The sequence below is a fragment of the Spermophilus citellus genome (assembly GCF_964194105.1).
Source record: "Spermophilus citellus genome assembly, chromosome: X".
Classification (NCBI taxonomy): Eukaryota; Metazoa; Chordata; class Mammalia; order Rodentia; family Sciuridae; genus Spermophilus; species Spermophilus citellus.
In genome coordinates this window covers 76,904,574-76,925,029 of record NC_138190.1, presented here as the reverse complement: position 1 = coordinate 76,925,029, position 20,456 = coordinate 76,904,574, and the positions used below count along the sequence as shown (strand labels likewise).

At 34.7% G+C, this 20,456-nt stretch overlaps 1 protein-coding gene across 3 annotated transcripts in view; it reads right to left on the bottom strand.

Annotated features, from left to right (window-relative positions):
- Nucleotides 1-20,456, bottom strand: part of LOC308638702 (vascular endothelial growth factor receptor kdr-like) — a 317,685-nt gene that overhangs the window by 60,274 nt on the left and 236,955 nt on the right. For all 3 annotated transcript variants that reach the window (XM_081276379.1, XM_081276380.1, XM_081276381.1), the window contains 2 exons: nt 6,754-6,853; nt 5,398-5,503 (listed from right to left, as the gene is read on the bottom strand). In XM_081276379.1, coding sequence (XP_081132505.1) covers nt 5,398-5,503; nt 6,754-6,853 — 206 coding nt within the window. The remainder of the gene's footprint in view (nt 1-5,397; nt 5,504-6,753; nt 6,854-20,456) is intronic.

Genomic DNA, 20,456 nt, shown 5'->3' with positions numbered 1-20,456 from the left:
TTTTTGTTCAAAACTCTTGAAAAAATAGGGATAACAGGAACATACCTCAACATTGTAAAAGCAATCTACGCTAAGCCCCAGGCGAGCATCATTCTGAATGGAGAAAAATTGAAGGCATTCCCTCTAAAATCTGGAACAAAACAGGGATGCCTTCTCTCACCACTTCTGTTCAACATAGTTCTCGAAACACTGGCCAGAGCAATTAGACAGACGAAAGAAATTAAAGGCATAAAAATAGGAAAAGAAGAACTTAAATTATCACTATTTGCAGATGACATGATTCTATACCTAGCAGACCCAAAAGGGTCTACAAAGAAACTATTAGAGATAATAAATGAATTCAGCAAAGTGGCAGGATATAAAATCAACACGCATAAATCAAAGGCATTTCTGTATATCAGCGACACACCCTCTGAAATGGAAATGAGGACAACCACTCCATTCACAATATCCTCAAAAATAATAAAATACTTGGGAATCAACCTAACAAAAGAGGTAAAAGACTTATACAATGAAAACTACAGAACCCTAAAGAGAGAAATTGAAGATCTTAGAAGATGGAAAAATATACCCTGTTCATGGATAGGCAGAACTAACATCATCAAAATGGCGATATTACCAAAAGTTCTCTATAGGTTTAATGCAATGCCAATCAAAATCCCAATGGCATTTCTTGTAGAAATAGAGAAAGCAATCATGAAATTCATATGGAAAAATAAAAGACCCAGAATAGCAAAAACAATGCTAAGCAGGAAGTGTTAATCAGGCGGTATAGTGATACCAGACTTCAAACTATACTACAGAGCAATAGTAACAAAAACAGCATGGTACTGGTACCAAAACAGGCGGGTGAACCAATGGTACAGAATAGAGGACACAGAAATCAACCCACAAAACTACAACTTTCTTATATTTGATAAAGGGGCTAAAAGCATGCAATGGAGGAAGGATAGCATCTTCCATAAATGGTGCTGGGAAAACTGGAAATCCATATGCAACAAAATGAAACTGAATCCCTTTCTCTCGCCATGCACAAAAGTTAACTCAAAATATATCAAGGAACTTGATATCAAACCAGAGATAAGGCATCTGATAGAAGAAAAAGTTGGCTACGACCTACATACTGTGGGGTCGGGCTCCAAATTCCTCAATAGGACACCCATAGCACAAGAATTAATATCTAGAATCAACAAATGGGACTTGCTCAAATTAAAAAGTTTTTTCTCAGCAAAAGAAACAACAAGAGAGGTAAATAGGGAGCCTACATCATGGGAACAAATCTTTACTCCTCACACTTCAGATAGAGCCCTAATATCCAGAGTATATAAATAACTCAAAAAATTAGACAATAAGATAACAAATAACCCAATCAACAAATGGTCCAAGGACCTAAACAGATACTTCTCAGAGGAGAACATACAATCAATCAACAAGTACATGAAAAAATGCTCACCATCGGTAGCAGTCAGAGAAATGCAAATCAAAACCACCCTAAGATAGCATCTCACTCCAGTAAGATTGGCAGCCATTAGGAAGTCAAACAACAACAAGTGCAGGCGAGGATGTGGGGAAAAGGGTACACTTGTACATTGTTGGTGGGACTGCAAATTGGTGCAACCCATTTGGAAAGCAATATGGAGATTTCTTGGAAAGCTGGGAATGGAACCACCATTTGATCCAGCTATTCCCCTTCTGGGTCTATTCCCTAAAGACCTAAAAAGAGCATGCTACAGGGACACTGCTACATCGATGTTCATAGCAGTACAATTCACAATAGCAAGACTGTGGAAGCAACCTAGATGCCCTTCAATAGACGAATGGATAAAAAAAATGTGGCATTTATACACAATGGAGTATTACTCTGCATTAAAAAATGACAAAATTATAGAATTTGGAGGGAAATGGATGGCATTAGAGCAGATTATGCTAAGTGAAGCTAGCCAATCCCTAAAAAAACAAATGCCAAATGTCTTCTTTGATATAAGGAGAGTAACTAAGAACAGAGTAGGGAAGAAGAGCATGAGAAGATGACTAACATTAAACAGGGATGAGAGGTGGGAGGGACAGGGAGAGAGAAGGGAAATTGCTTGGAAATGGAAGGAGACCCTTAGGGTTATACAAAATTACATACAAGAGGAAGTGAGGGGAAAGGGAAAAATAATACAAGGGGGAGAAATGAATTACAGTAGAGGGGGTAGAGAGAGATGAGGGGAGGGGAGGGGGGATAGTAGAGGATAGGAAAGGCAGCAGAATACAACAGACATGAGTATGTCAATATGTAAATCAGTGGAAGTGTAACTGATGTGACTCTGCAATTTGTATACGGGGTAAAAATGGGAGTTCATAACCCACTTGAATCAAAGTGTGAAATATGATATATCAAGAACTATGTAATGTTTTGAACAACCAATTTAAAAAAGAAAATGTAAAAAAAAAGAATTGTAATGCAAAAAGAAAACAAAGTACATGTATAAAGGCATGAATTGGCGTGAACATACTCTATATACAATGATATGAAAAATTGTACTCTATATGTGTAATAAGAATTGTAATGCATTCTGATGTTGTATTTAAAAAAATAAAATGAATAAAACTAAAAAAAGAAAGAAGAAATCATGGGGAAATTTAAAAATTTTTGAAAATAATGAGAATAGATATAAAACATACTAAAATCTCTGGGAGTGTATGAAGGCAGTTTGTAAGGGAAGTTTATAGCACTGAATCCCTACATTAAAAATCAGAAAATATCCCAAATAAAAAACTGAACATAAAGGCTATAGAAAAGAAGAATAATCTAACACCCAAATCAGTAGAAAATGGGAAATAATATTAGAATGGAAATTAATGAAATTGAGAATTTAAAAATAAACATGAAAAGGATCAAAGAATCAAAGAGTTGGTTCTTTGCAAAGATAAACAAGATTGATAAATTTTAGCCAAACAAACCATAAGAAAGAAAGACAAGATACAAATCAACAAAATTAGAGATAAAAAAGGAAATATCTCCATAGAAACATCTAAAATTCAGAAGATCATCAGAGACTATTTCTACTCCAATAACCTAGAAATTCTTGAAGGTACTGATAAATTTACAAACATATGACCTACATAATTTGAACCATGAGAACATAGAAAACTTAATCAGATTGATGTCAAACAATGAAATTGAAGCAGCTATAACATCCTTCCAATGAAAAAAAAAATCCCAGGACTGGATGGATTCTCTGCCAAGTTCTACTAGACCTTCATAGAATTAATATCAATCCTCTTCAAAGAATTCCATAAAAATAGGAAAAGAGGGAAGACTTTCAAATTCATTGAATAAAGCCAGTATCACATTGGTACCAAACCAGACAAAGACACATAAGGGAAAGGAAACTATAGGCTGATATTCCTGGTGAATATAGGTGAAAAAATCATTAATAAAACACTGGCAAACTGCATTCAAAAACATTAAGAAGATAGTACACCATGATCAAATGGGTTTCAGCCCACGGATGCAAGGTTGGTTTAACATAGGCAAATCAAAAAATGTAATTTGGGGCTGGTGATGTGGCTCAAGTGGTAGTGCGCTTGCCTGGCATGCATGCGGCCCGGGTTTTTTGATCCTCAGCACCACATACTAACAAAGATGTTGTGTCCGCCGAAAACTAAGAAATAAATATTTTTTAAAAATTCTCTCTCTCTCTCTCTCTCTCATCTATCTCTTAAAAAAATCTAATTCACCATATAAACAGAGTTAAGGCAAGAATCGCATGGTTGTCTCAATGGATAAAGATAAAGCATTTGACAAACTTCATCACACATTCATGTTTAAAACTCTAGAGAAAGTATGGATGGAAGGAAACTACTTCAACATTGTAAATGATATATATGACAAACCAAAGACCATCCTCATACTAAACAGAGAAAAACTGAATTTCCATAAAAACAAGAACAATATAAGTATGGGGGTATTTTTTATATTCTTGATTTTAATACTCTGTTAGATGACTATATGGCAAAGATGCTCTCCAATTCTCTAGGCTTTCTCTTCAATCTATTGGTTGTTCCATTTGCTGTTAAAAACTTTTTAATTTTAAATATTATCACCTGTCAGTTCTTGCCATTATTTCCTGAGCTATTTAAGTCCTGTCTAGGTTACCTTTGCCTATACCTATATCTTGAAGTGGTTTGTCCACGTTGTCCTCTAGTTGTTTCAAAGTTCCAGGCCTTACATTAAGGTATTTGAGTCATTTTCGTTGAACTTTAGTTGATTTTTGTAAAGTAAGTTGATTTTTGTACAGCATAAGTGATAAGGTCTAGTTTACATTTTCTGTGATTTAAATTCAATTATCCTATTACCATTCACTGAAGAGGCTGTATTTTTTAAAAATGTATTGACTAGTTTGCTGAGAATCCAATGGTTGCACATATTTGGGTTTATACTTTGGTCCTCTATTCCACTGGTGTATGTATCCATTTTCATGCCAATACCATGATTTTATATATTACAATATCACATTAATACAATTTGAAGTTGGGTATTGCAATTCTTCCAGCACTGTTTTTGCTCAGAATTGCTTTGGCAATTTGTAGTCTTTTATGCTTTCATATAAATTTTTGAGTGCTTTTTTTAGTGATATGAAGAATGGCATTGGCATCCCAATTTCATTGAATCTGTAGATTGATTATTATATTTTTTATTTTATTATTATTATTAATATTTTATTATTATTATTTTAATAATAATAATTTTTCCAATCCTTAAACATGGGAAGTCTTTTAACCTTTTATTGTCTTCTTCAATTTCTTTCTTCAGTGATTTATATCTTTTATTGTAGAGGTCTTTCACTTCCCTAATTAAGGTCATTTATCGGTTTGTTTGCTTTCTTGTTTGTTTAGTAATTTTTTAGGAGTGTCTTTCTCTGCTACCCAGCCTAGTCTTGAATTTGTGGATCCTAGTGATCCACCTGCCTCAGTTTTGTGTAAACTTTTATTTTTTTAAATATTTTTTTTAGTTTTCAATGGACCTTTATTTTATTTATTTATATGTGGTGCTGAGAATCAAACCCAGTGCCTCACACATGCTAGGCAAGTACTCTACAACTGAGCCCCAATTCCAGCCCTTTTAAATACTTTTGACCACAGCAACACACTGCCCAAATATATTTTTATGAAGGACTGGCAATATCACTAATCATGTGTACCCTCTGCAGGGGTTATTTTTCTCTTATTTCTCCTATTTTGCTTACCTCATCTCATTAAATTATTCATCTTACTCTCCCACAATCTAGACTACTAACTTCCTGATAACTACATAAAATCATGGTCCATTTTTGCAGTATTCACAACTCCTGAAACTGTTTTCAATAGTCTAAAGTTAATGAATAAGAAAATTAAGGAAGTAATGCATACCTGTTGAACATTGGCCTGAAGGAGATCTCCAAGATGCCTGACTAAGTCAGAGAAGTTGGGCCTCTTTGTGTAATCACTATGCCAGCAGTCAAGCATGGTCTGGTAGCTATAGATTGGGAAAAATGTTAAGGTAGTCTCCATCAACCAGCTCTACTTCTTTTATAACTATTTACATGGGTGATCCATTAGGACTTGTCTTCACAATTACCCCAAAGCATATTCTCTGCTGTGGCCTTATACTACAGTTACTAATAAAGCCTGCCTAACCCATACCTGTTCCTTACATATATGTGCCCACCATTACCACTTTTTTCAGCTCTGTATGCATAAATAAATGTAAAGAATCAATTATATTTAGGAGAGAAAGGTAGCATTTAGTTCTGTCACGTACTCCTTTATCAGTACAAGAATTGTATGAGTGGTGAGAGCATTGCATTTTATGAGGCTAACTATCAACAAATTCTCTTGGACTTTGGGCTCTCCTCAGGATCAATATTTGGCTTCAAGTAGCATCAGACAGCCTTGGGAAATGATATAAAAACCTCCAGTTTTATATATTTTAGTGCAAATACTGGAGTCCCAGACTATACTTTCCAATGGTTTTGATAAATAAGCCATCAACTAAGTAATGGTTGCAGTTTCACATTGAAATTACTCTTCAATGAAAACCAAAGTATTTTTATATATATGCACAACTTTCTGGAGTGATGGTTCTTTCCATTTGCTTTTAGAACATCTTTTTAATTATGATGGATAACATCATTTTGATTATAATGGTTTTATAATCACATATAAGAATTGGATTCATTATGGTATATTCATTCATATATTTACATAGCATCAGGTGATAGATTGGATTACCACTGATTTAAGTTATTTAGATTTATTTATTGGGCCAGTGAGAGATTCTGGAGATTCTTGAAATTCACTCTCAGACTTTATTTCTCCAGATTGTTTCAATTTGTGTGGCCATATCTTCTTTCAGTGCCCAGTACAGGCTGTGTCAGGAAATCACACATCTGGGCTGCAATTTTTTATTTAATAGCTGAAACATAGACTTCTATGTTTTAAATCTATGGCTAGAAAGGAACTAGCCAGTGTCCTGGTTTTATCTAATTCCTGAGTGTTTCATAATACAAATGTGATGAATATTTCACTATATGCATCTACATATGAAATTTTAATCATCTATTTCATAGTTCCCTTTGAATTATAACTATATACTTTAAGAGAGCAAAAGACAACTTTAGCATTCAACAAGATTTTTTAAGTTGAATTTTATAACCCGCTGTGCTTATGTTGATCCTTTCCTCTCAAATTAATTAAGTCTGGTGGCTCTTCATTTGTAGAACATACATTTCAGGAGTAGAATATTCAGGGGATCTCATTCTTGTTCCCTCCTTAAGCTGACGGCAGAAGTCCTCATCTACTTGCATTCCTGGGTATGGTGAAGCTCCTAGAATAGAAGAAAAGACACATATTTTCCCATGGGTGAGCAATCTATCAAGTTCTTATGACTAAAATACCTAAAGAGAACTCTGGGAATGAACAAACAGCTTTGTATCTATGTAGAACATGAGACACAGGACTTCCATCAAATTTCCAAATCTTGGCTGATATCTCTGTTTGAAGGTCTGACAGAAAGTATTTACCCAGAAAATTCTAATCAAAATTGCACTGATATGATAGGTGGAGGATTTAAAAAAACTAATGATTGATTTTCATTGACTTCACATTTATTAATGCTTTTAATTGATATATTCAGCCATAACTCTTGTGTTTAGTCCAAGAAGTCCTACTATTTGAAGTCTCTGAAAGCTGTTCTCTTATTAATTTTTAACCTGCCATGCTCCTATGACTAAGGCATAAAGAAAAACAAGGGAGTAGAATTCTAGTGAGTGTGTGGAGGTATGCCTCCAATTTGAGAAATATAGTCCTGGTAGCATGGAAACCCAAAAGAGAAATAAGGTCTGAAAGTGAATTTCAAGTTGATAAAATGAAAACTTATTTACAAAATATTATGGGTAATAGTTAACTAAAGTACATTTTCCAAATTTGAATCATATTTAAAGTAGCTAAGCGTATTACAAAATATGTTTTAGCACAAGTTTGTACACTTATGTCAATACATAGTTTCCAAAATCACTACAGATATCTGATACATAATATTGAGTAAGTACTGAAACTCTAAAATAGGTGTCCTAGGTCTTTGAGATTAAAGGTGGTATAAATATAGCCAAAATTTTATTTAAATAAACATTTGAAAATCCAAGGTGATGTGGTCATTTATACACCCCAAAAGTTTCCCAAAAAATGTTCCTGGTAGTTAAGAAATATAAATCAGAAGTGACAAAGAAAAAGCCAAAGATAAAATCAAGACTAATTCTAATAAACTATCAGATTATCAAATAGAATACACTTGGAGATGAGGAGAAATTACATCAATCATCTAGCATCAACCTTCTAACTTTCAAGAAGTATGCTATAGAAACCTGATCAGTTAGCTAATTCAAGGCAACCTGTAAGATACTCTTAATTTTAGTTACTTCTCCATTGTTGCCTGAAATGACTTATTTGGTTAGTTATACTCTTGTTATATTTTAGGCATTATAGATATAAGCACATGTCATCATCAAGGAACAATTATTTCTAACCTGTGTGTCACACAAAACCTGAGAGATTGGAGTTATAAGAATGGATCTTCATATGCTTGGGACCAATAGTCATTATCAATAGCTAAAATAATTAATGTATCATGAGTGATAATTATTTTCTAAATCATGAAAACTGATAAAATTCACAAAAGAAAATATATTTTTTCAATTTCCTGAATTCATAATAGCTTTCTCTAATGCATACTTTCTTAACAAAGACATGCTAAGACTAAGTATCTTGATATTATAAATGTGTAATTCATTTCCTAATTTGCCTGATGTAACTAGAAAGGTTAAAATAACATATATCAGAGTTTCCTAAGTAAATTTGTTGTAATCTCCGGAACATATTAGAGCAGAATATTTGCTATTCACTCTGTGGAAAATATTAGGAGTCTTTGCAAGATAGATGGTAAAGAATCATCCCTTTTAGATGTGCATTGTGTGTCACTTCAAAGAGCAGAAACATTACCTTTTGGTGTTTATGCCATAAGAATATATTGTGTATATAGTACTGGCCTTATCCTTAGGTTCACTTTGGACAGATATATATCTTTGTATGATCTGAGTATTAATAATTGACCTGTTCCTCCCCAGGAACTATATCCTAGATTACAATTTTCAGTTATGCAAATATCTTTTTAAAAATCCATCACCTAGCTGGGCATGGTGGCACATGTCAATAATCCCTGCAGCTCAGGAGGCTGAGGCAGGAGGATGGTGAGTTGAAAGCCAGCCCCAGCAATGATGAGGCACTAAGCAGCAGTGAGACCCTATCTCTAAATAAAATACAAAATAGGGTTAGGGATATGGCTCAGTGGTTGAGTGCCTCTGAGTTCAATCTCCTCTCCAGTACCAAATAAACAACAACAACAACAACAACAAAAATCACCTAACTACCATTCTACTTTGTGCTTTAACTTACACTGTCTCCTGAAATTCTTTAATTTCTTTAATCTCTACCTTTCCCAGAAACGACTCCTCCAAACTTCATATGTATCTTCCTATCCTTAAACGTGCAATTCCACTTGTTCATTCTTTTATTTACTTATTTATTTTTTAGTTGTCAATGGATTTTTTTTTACTTTATTTATTTATGTGGTGCTGAAGATCAAACCCAGTGCCTCACACATGGTTGTGGCTCTACCACTGAGTCACAACCGCAGGCAACTTGCTCATTCTTTAAGAGAGTTTTCAGATGTCATTTTTCCTCAAGAAGTAGAAACTCACCTCATCCTCCATAATTTCTCTTGCATTTTACTGAAATCTCTATTATACGGCTTGTCACAGAATTAATTGGCTGTATTTTTTCCAAATTACCTGCAAGTCCTAGAGGATAAGGAACAGTCTTATCCTACAGTGATTTTAATGTGAAAGTCACACAGCAAATGTTTGTTGAATTAAATTATAAATCTAGTGAAATAAACTTCTAAAGTATATATATATATATTTTTTTAATTTTTAATATTTATTTTTCAGTTTTCGGCGGACACAACATCTTTGTTTGTATGTGGTGCTGAGGATCGAACCCGGGCCGCACGCATGCCAGGCGAGCGCGCCATCGCTTGAGCCACATCCCCAGCCCTAAAGTATTTAATAAGTATACATTTCTTTATCCTATTTTTAAATAAATACATGACAAATGATGATGTTAAATGAACATTAAACACATAGAAACAATATTCTACATTATTCTGATGTTTGAATTTTAGCAGTTACCATCAAAAGAGACATTTCATATGTAAAACCTATTGCCTGGACTTTCATTATGTTAATCACTGGGCTTGGCTTTTGAATGAAGACCATATCAAGTAAAATAACATTAATAGTTATAAATTTAACTATTATTTCTCAAAACCCATGTACATAAAAATTGTTAGTATCTTTTGTGGGCCAAAGGTGTTGCGGTTATTTAGTAAGCCTACCTACTCAAAAGAGGGCCTACATGCTTTCTGTTGGGGTCAATCCTTGTCACTTGATATTCCTTAAGGTGTTTTTTCAGCCAGTGGATACAAGTTCAGCCATGAGGTACAACTACAGCATAAATACTGCTTAGTGTCAAATTGGAAGTTTCATGTATATCTTTCTGCTACTCTGAGATCTACAATGAGATTGAATATACCAGATGCTCAAAGGAGAGCCCACCTAGGGCCTGTTATCCTTCTAGGATCAATACAAGTTCTCTGCTATTTCTGCTATTCCAGAAGCAGAAAGATAAACCATATTCACCAGTAAAGTATATAGGGAAGCACTGCTGGTTCTGGCATCACTTTATTTCCCATATAAGTCTTTCCATATTTGATGGTAGATCTAGGAGAAAGAATCTAGGAGACAGATTAAAGTAAAAGAGAATTGGAATGACAGAGAATATAGTTCTAATGACTTCAGAAACAGGCCCCCCAAAAACTCAACATCCCTAGATATTCTAGGAAAAACTGTTCTTTGGAGAGAAGTACCAGTTAAAAGCTCCAACTTTTTAACTGGCACATGGACAAAGATAATATCTTAGGAAACACTCATAATTCCTCCTGCAAGGCTAGAGAACAGATATACTAAGTAAGCTAGGGAATTGAGGTCCAACAACAACTTGTGAGTCAGTGAGAAAATATATTGGGATGTGATAACTTACATAAAATTTTTGTAAATTGTCTTGTTCTGTGGAATGCAATGGAAATACAAGGCTCTATTTTAACTTAAAGGGATGATAAGATTAATCATAGTATAAGTGGTTTTTACTTATCATGTAAATTTAAATATAAGAGAGCAGCCAACAGATGCTTGACCCTTCAAAACAATTCATTTTTGCTATATTTTAAAATCTCAGCTATAGTCAGTGAGTATCTTATGTACTGTAATTTAAAAGTGTAAGTCACAAAATGGGGTTTGGACAATTTATTTAAGGAAACAAGTGAAAATTCAGAAATTAATATATTCATACTCCTCAATGTGATATTTTGATAAATTACATTATGAAATGATTAAATCACACTAATAAACATAAACATTAAACTATAAGTTAGTAAGCCTTTTGTCACTGTGACCAAAGTATCTGATAGGACAACTTTGTTTCGAAGGTTCAGTGTGTGGTTGGCTGATTCCATTGTTCTAGGAATAAGGTGAGGCAGAATATCCTGGTAGCAGGGCAGGCAGAAGAATGCTGCTCACATGAAGGTAGCCAGGAAGTAGAGAGGTAAAGCCAGGGGACAAGATATAACTCCCAATACTATACCTCTAGAAACCTATTTCCTCTAGACATGTCCCATCTGCCTAAAGTTATCACCCAGTGCAGTAATCTTTTGAACTTATCCGTCATTTGAATGTATCCACTGAATAGGTTATAGCTCTCATAATCTAATTATTTCACCTCTGAACATTCCTTCATTGACTATCACATGAGTTTATTAGTGGATACCTTACATCCAAACCATAACAAACTATTTATCTTTTTTTGTTAGTGGAATGTTTAGTATATGGTTTCTTAGGCATTTTAAAATAAAAAAAAGATTGTTATAACTATAGCCCACACAATACAAAATATTTCTAGATTATTAATTTCCCAACACAATACATATTAATGTCAAACAGATATTGTAATCAATGTTCTTCCTTACTAAATGTCATTGAGATTTTTTAGCATTAGATAAACATCTCTCCAGTAACCACACACCAACATTCTACTCTCTGTTTTTATAAATCTGAATTTTAGAATATACATATAAGTGAGATCATTCATAAGTTTTCTGACAGTCTTCTTTCATTTAGTGTCATGTTATCCAATTTCATCCCTATAATTACAAATGGCTGGATTTCATTTATAAAGGCTGGATAATATTTTATTTTCTCTGTGCATATACATACATACACACATACTGTATTATATATCTCAGTTATTATAATATTATAATGAACATAAGAGTGTGAAAATATCTTCAACATACTGATTTTCTTCAACTATATTCCCAGAAGTAGATGGCTGAATCATATGGCAGTTCTATTTTTAAGTTTTTTCAGGAACCTTCAGACTATTTTGCATATTAGCACTTCATTATACAAAATATTTAAAAGTAATTTACATTTCCACCAATAGTATAACCTCACCAATGAGTTACCTTTTGTTTTTTTGAAAATAGCTATCCTTACAGGAGTGAAGTGGCAACTCAATGTACTTTGAGTTTCCATTTCCTTGACGGTTAGTGAGGAAAAACATTTATTAAAATACCTGTTTACCATTAACATTTATGTTGAGAAATTCATATTCAAGACTTCTTCCATTTAAAAATGTTATCTTTTCTTTCTATTAATTTTAGTTCTTCATAAAGTGTGTATACTAACCATTTATCTTATGTGTATTTTGAAAATATTTTCTCCCATTCTATAATTTGTCTTTTCACTGTGTTCATTTTTTTTCTTGGCAGTACAGCTTTTTACTTTGATATAATCATATTTGCCTGATTTTGTTTTTTGTTGTCTATGATTTTGGGGTAATATACAAAAAATATATGCCCATACCAGCATCATAATATCCAAGTTATATATCACCCAGATAAATGAATAAAGAAAATATGGAACATTGAGTTGATTTAAGTGTTGAATGTCATTTTTACACAAGTGGTTGTTTTCCCAACATCATTTATTGAAAAAAAACTATCCTTTCTCCATTATGTATTCTAACACTCTTGTCAAATTTCAATTAACCATGTATGTTTATTTACCAGGACTAAAGTTGCATATCTGTAATTCCAGCTACTGTCTCAACTTTGTTGAGACAGATGGGTGCGGTTACATGATAAAATTACTGTTCAATAAAAAAGAAAAGTATTTAACTTATCTACAAATCTTTCTGAGGGCAGGGTACCCACCCCAGTTGCAAAGATTTCAGACTCAGCCTGACTGTCCCTGAGAAGGTTTGGTGAGACATATGTAGTTAGCCCTCAAGACAAGTCGTTTCACCAGAATACAAAGCTACTGCTTTAGCAGGATACTGGGGGTTGGGGAGAGCAGGTGACAGAGTTGAATACATTTGGGTGATTATATAAAACACTTATAAGAGATTTTAGGTACCCAGGAATGCCATAGAAACACTGGAACTACACAGGCTCTCACCAAACTGGCAGGTAAAGGAAGGACAAGCTCAAGACCCAGAATGTTGGGAAGCATTTGCAGCAAAAGACTGATCTAGAAAGGTCAAATAATAAAAATATATCTGAGAGAGCTGATGAAGTTGCTGTTTTTATACCTACAGACACTAAGAAGTTATGCTGTTGAGGCCTGAGTATATGTAGTCTATCTCCCAATATCCAATGTAATACAAAATAGCAAGGCCCACTGAAACTTTCCTCCATTTCAGATATATCAATAAAACTAATATTTGAATCTTTCATTTTATCAGTTCTTATTTCACTGTATAAAATTATATGTAGATTGGAGGTATTTCTCCATAATTTTGATATTGTATTCCTTAATCTACTTTTATGCTATTTTATCTTTAATGCTATAATTTGTTAACTGGAAGTATTTGTAGGACTCTCCTTTGATTATGCTCTCCCCCACCTTTTTCTTTCTCCACGATATTTCCTCCTTTGTCTATCTTCTCTTCAACCTTACTATTTTTGTTTGTGTGTATGTTATTGTTTGTTGTGTTTTATTTTGTCATGGATCTGGGTACTTAACTTCCTTAGCACAACTTGGTTTTAATTTTGAGACAGGATCTTTCTGGATTGCCAAGATGACCCTCTATCCTATGATCCTCCTGATCCAGCCTCCCACATGGCATGAAGGAGCCATGATGCTTCACTTTTTAATTAAATTAATATAAAATACTGGGCTATGTTAACTGGCCTTATTCATTCTATGTTTTTCTTTTTTGTTGTTTTTTTTATTGGTTGTTCAAAACATTACAAAGCTCTTGACATATCATATTTCATACATTAGATTCAAGTGGGTTATGAACTCCTATTTTTACCCCAAATACAGATTGCAGAATCACATTGGTTACACATCCACATTTTTACATAATGCCATATTAGTGACTGTTGTATTCTGCTACCTTTCCTATCCTCTACTACCCCCCTCCCCTCCCCTCCCATCTTCTCTCTCTACCCCATCTACTGTAATTCATTTCTCTCCTTGTTTATTTTCCCATTCCCCTCACAACCTCTTATATGTAATCTTGTATAACAATGAGGGTCTCCCTCCATTTCCATGCAATTTCCCTTTTGTCTCCCTTTCCCTCCCACCTCATGTCTCTGTTTAATGTTAATCTTTTTCTCCTGCTCTTCCTCCCTGCTCTATTCTTAGTTGCTCTCATTATATCAAAGAAGATATTTGGCATTTGTTTTTTAGGGATTGGCTAGCTTCACTTAGCATAATCTGCTCTAGTGCCATCCATTTCCCTGCAAATTCCACGATTTTATCATTTTTTAGTGCTGCGTAATACTCCATGGTGTATAAATGCCACATTTTTTTTTATCCATTCATCTATTGAAGGGCATCTGGGTTGGTTCCACAGTCTAGCTATTGTGAATTGTGCTGCTATGAACATTGATGTGGCAGTATCCCTGTAGTGCGCTCTTTTAAGGTCTTCAGGGAATAGTCCGAGAAGGGCAATAACTGGGTCAAATGGTGGTTCCATTCCCAGCTTTCCCAGGAATCCCCATACTGCTTTCCAAATTGGCTGCACCAATTTGCAGTCCCACCAGCAATGTACAAGAGTACCGTTTTCCCCACATCCTCGCCAGCACTTGTTGTTGTTTGATTTCATAATGGCTGCCAATCTTACTGGAGTGAGATGGTATCTTAGGGTGGTTTTGATTTGCATTTCTCTGACTGCTAGAGATGGTGAGCATTTTTTCATGTACTTGTTGATTGATTGTATGTCCTCCTCTGAGAAGTGTCTGTTCAGGTCCTTGGCCCATTTGTTGATTGGGTTATTTGTTATCTTATTGTCTAATTTTTTGAGTTCTTTGTATACTCTGGATATTAGGGCTCTTTCTTTTTATTATTTCTATAATCTCTGCCTCACATTTCCCTTGCATTATTTTCCTACTTTTGTCTCTCTCCATGTGCTCCCTCCCTCCTGTTTTCTTTTGTGCATATATTTTTGTTTGTTTGTTAATTTTGTTGTTTAGGATTATTTTATCTTTTTGTTTTCATTTTACATGTTATTTGAGTTATTTTGCTCTTTTTATTCTTGCTTTGTCTGCTTTTTCTTTTATCTTCTTTTGGGGGGATTATTTGGTTATGTGAAATAATATGTTCATTGGATATAGACATTATATATTTTCTTCTTTTTTATTTCCATATATTCAGTTTTCCACCTCTACTTCTTTTTCTTCTATTTTCTCTCTTATCCTTCTCCGAATATTTTTCATTCTGTTTTTTCTTTTATTTTCATGCTCTATGTAGTACAATATCAATTCGAAGTTTAAATACTATGCTTTAGCCTATTTTGTTACTACAATTATTTCCCACTTCAGAACTATTGGAATTGTTTTAGTCAGCTTTATCACTGCTGGGACTAAAAGTCCAACCAAATCAATTGTAGAGGAGGAAAAGTTTCTTTGAGGGCTCACACTTTCAGAGATCTCAGTCCATTGACAGCTGGCTTCATTCCTCAGATATCCAAGTGAGGCATAACAACATGGTGGAAGAATATGGCAGAGGGAAGCAGCTCACATCATGATCAGAAAGCAGAGAGTGAGAGACTCCACTTGCCATATACAAATACGTACTCAAAAGTCACAACCCCAATCTTTCTGGATTGACATGGATGTTGCCACCAGCCACATCCCATCAGCCTTCATTTACCACTCAATTAATCCTGTCAGGTGATAAATTCACTGATTGCATTAAGGCTCTTATAATCATTTCTTCTCTGAATCTTCTTCCATTGTCTCACATATGAAATTTTGGGGGACACCTCACATCCAAAACAACATTCTACCATTGTCCCCCTAAAGGATACACTCTTCTGACAATCCAAAATACATTTAGTCCATTCCCAAGAGTCCCCATTATTTCAACACTTTCAAAATTACTCAAAGTTCAAGCCCAAAGTCTTCTCTGAGGCTTAAAGCAATCTTGTAATGTGAGCTCCTATAAAATTAATAAAACAATTTACAATATCTAATATATAATTATACCCAGTAAATATGTCCATTCAGAAAAACGAGGACATAGGAAAAAATGGATAGGACCAAAGCAAGACTAAAATCCAGCTGGGCAAACAAGTCCTGTAGTTCTGTATCTGGCATCTGGAGCACATGACATTATGATGTTCTCTATAAAAAGCTTGTGCAGATGCCCCCCCTTGGCCTTGTTGGTTGCAGCCCAAGTGGCCTTTCTGATGGCTTGTCTCTACTCAATTCTTACAGCTTTCCTATGATGATGTCCCCTGTTACTAGTATTTCTTAATCTCAGGGATCTCCACTGCAGCTTTGACTTTCTTTTCACATCTCCATGCTTTGCCCTCTCAGGGGCTACCAGAAGGGAATCCAACACTGCTACACCTTGCCTGGCTTCCCAGGCCTTCCTTAGAAATCCTGGTGGAAGCCTCCATTACCCCATAACACTAATACAATGCATTCCTGCAGAACCAGCACTACATGGTTGATACCAAGGTCTGCCTTGATACTACAATCATTTTCCACTTCAGAACTATTGGAATTATTTTAATCAGCTTTTTCACTGCTGGGACTAAAAGTCTAAGCCTCCAGGGACACTAGCTGCAGCAACCCCTGAGTTCCTAGGTGGCTGAGCATGTTGTAAAAACTTCCTAGTCACCCTTGTGCAAAAGGGTACCCAATTGGTCCATTCTCAAGAAAATTTTTACTTTTACTTTCTTGAATCTGAGATCGCTATAGTCTTGCCAGCTCCTGAGATGCCTTCAAGCCATCTTTCTCATTATCTTTGGGCAAAGTTTTTAGCATTTCTTAGAGGTGATAATGTCTTTAAAAACTGCAACTTCCTTGGCCCCAGTTTTATTCCTGTATTTCAAGTCCAAGTTTTTCAAATCTTTCTGCTCTGCTTTCTGCTTCTGATTATCACAACAAATTTGGGTAAAAGCTGTCAGAAATATCCACGCCACCACCTAAATGCTATGCAGCCTAGACATTTCCTCTGCCAGATTAAGAAGTTTATCACTTTTAAAATCAGCTTCACAGAAAGTCTCAGGACAAGGGCAAAATGCAGACAACTTCTCAGCCATAACATAACACAAATGGCCTCTACTCCAAATTCTAATACAGTCCTCCTTTTCTCAACCTTCTTCAGCCCTTTCTTCACTGTCCACAGTCCTTTTGGCATTCTGGTCTTCTGAGATCCCACCAGAATCAGGCATTAATCTCTGTTTCCAACAATATAAAGCATTTCCACCTTTCACTGCTATACATCTAAAAATTCCTCCCACCAATTCCAAAGAGTTCAAGATGCTTATGAACCACATGGTCTGTATATTCACAGATATGAGCCCATTCCTGGTACCAATTTCTGTATTAGTCAGGGTTCCCTAGAGGAACAGAATCAGTTAGAAGTATAATTGTAAAAAGGGGAATTATTAGATTGGCTTACACAACCAGAAACTCGATAGTCTGCAATGGCTGTCTGTAAGCTGCAGAGACGGAAGATCTAGTAGCTGCATAGTCCAAGACACTGACACCTCAGAACAAGAGGGATCAACAATGCTACCTAGCCTGAGACCAAAGGCTTTTGGAAAGTCCTTGGAGAATCATTGGCTTTGGAAGAGGGAAGGAGTGAGTATGATATCCTGAGGTGATCTAATCAGAAAATGAGAACTCATTCAAGAAGAATCCAACTTAAATCTGGTGCTGCTTCATTCTTCCTCCAACTTTCATTCCATCTAAGCCATCATCCTATTGGACAGTGCTACCCACACTTAGGGAGGAGCTCCAATTCAGTTCCCTATCCCACATACAAATCATTCCTAAACACACCCTCATTTACATGCCCAGAAGACTCTTTGTGTGTGTGTGTGTGTGTGTGTGTGTGTGTGTGTGTGTGTGGTGCTGGGCATTGAACTCAGGGCCTTGTGCAAGCAAGATAAGCACTCTACCAATTGAGCTATATCCCCAGCCCACTCAGAAGCCTCTTAATCTTTGGCATCTCTTAATCCAACCACATTGACAATTCAAATTAACCATTATAGAATTATAGAAAATGTTTTAAATAAATTTAATTACTTATTAATATATTGTTTGAACTCAATATTTACTCTAAAATGTGATCATCATCTACCCTCAAAATGGATAGATGAAGTTGATCAAAGCACACTGAACACATTGACTGGGTTCTTTGACACAAAGTTTTACCACTCTCTCAAGACACATAGTAAAGTGAAAGTATCCTATCAAAGACAATTTACTGTCATTTATAACTAAAAAGAACCAAAAAAATAAAATATAATAAATTAAAATAATATAAAAGGGTTCTTCAGACAACAGTGGGAAAGAGATCCATTTCAGCAGATATGTAATTCTCAGTATAGAAATACAGGAAACATGAGAAATCAAGGAAAGAAGATGATTCCAAATTTGACAATAAACCAATAGATGAATCCACATATTCAAATGGATGACATAAGAGACAAATAATTCAAAAAGTTGAGGGTTAAAATGAACAGTGAACTAAAAGAAATCTGAGCAATGAACTAAGAGAGATTATACATTAAGTAAAAGTTTACTTCAATAAAAAGAGATTCTGAAAAAAAAATCCTAAAAGTGAAAGATTCAATACACCATTTAAAAAATTTAGTATAAAATACCACTAATAGATAAGACCACATAGCGGGTAGATTTTTAGGCTTTTTAAGACAAGGTATGTGATCTTGAAAACTCAATCAGCAATAAAGACAAAAAGAAACCATGATCAGAATTTCAGGAATTATGGGACAACTTTAAAAGAAGAAAACCTAGAAATCATTTGAATTAAACAGGGTTCTGAGATATAAGCTAAGGGCATAGATACACTTTCCAGTGAAAGAATATAAGAAAATTTTCCAAACCTCGGGGATTTGACAGACATCCACATACAGGAGGCTTTCAGAAACAAAATAGATAATATAAAAAAATTTAAAAATAAACAATTTCTCCATGATACTTTATAAACAAAATGCCTAATATACAGAGGAAAAATAGATTTTTGACAGCCCAAAAGTAAAACTTCATGTCACAGAGATAAGCCAATAAGAATAATGGCTTATTTTCTGTCCCAGTGTACTTTTTTATTTTTGATCACCATGTGTTTTAGATAAATATTAAATTGTGTCTTTTTCCTGTTCATCAAACATATTTTATTCTCTTGCCTCTAAAACACCTCAAGAGTCTAGACAAAGCCAGGCATGGTGGTGCATTCTTGTAATCCCCATGGCTCAGGAGGCTGGGACAAGAGGTTCTCAAGTAGAAACCAGTCTCAGCAATGCAGCAAGGCCCTAAGGAACTTAATGAGACCCTGTCTCAAAATAAAAAATAAAAAGGAGCTGGAGATATGGTTCAGTGATTAACCCCTGGGGTCAATCCTGGTACTAAAAAATAAAAAAGGAAAAAAAAAGAAAAAGTGTCTAGACCAAGAGACCAGACATCCTGTATAATCACAAAAGCAGCCTCTGATAAACAACACAAACATTTTCCATTATATTAAATCTCAACAGTCAAAGCCATGAATACTTCTCTATATTTAGTAACACAAATCCTGAGTTAAATATCTACTTTTTAGTTAGATTCACTTGGTTTTCTAAAAGGCATGCCTGGATGATTTTAATAAAAATTCCCTTGCATCATAGAAAGAATGATGATTTAGAGTCATGAGAAGAGAATAATCTTTTGCAAGGCATAAAACAAACAGATAGAAAGCTATCTTTCTTAAAAGCCTTGTATCTGGTCATTTCTATGCTGTGCACCTTAAGTTTTTATTCCTACATTAAGGTAGCAGAATACAACAATTACTAATAGGGCATTATGTAAAATTGTGGATGTATAACCGACGTGATTCTGCAATCTGCATTTGGGGTAAAATTGGGGGTTCATAACCCACTTCAATCTAATGTATGAAATATGATATGTCAAGAGCTTTGTAATGTTGTGAACAACCAATAAAAAAAATAAAAAAAATAAAAAAAATAAAAAAAAAGAATATAGGACCAGAAGTCAAGAAGCCTGGTTTTAATGCTAGGTTTACCATTTACATTATGGGCAAGACTGTCAGTATCTATGAGAGCTTGGGAGTCAGATAGGTTGGAATTAGTCCTGGCACTTTGTGAAATCTTTGAAAATTTACTTAACATCTTTTTGCAATCAAAACACTGTATGATCTACATCCACCCTTCTCTCCCTAATGTCACATCACACTGCAGTATTCTCACCTTTGCTCATTCATAATACCTCCTGCTTGACC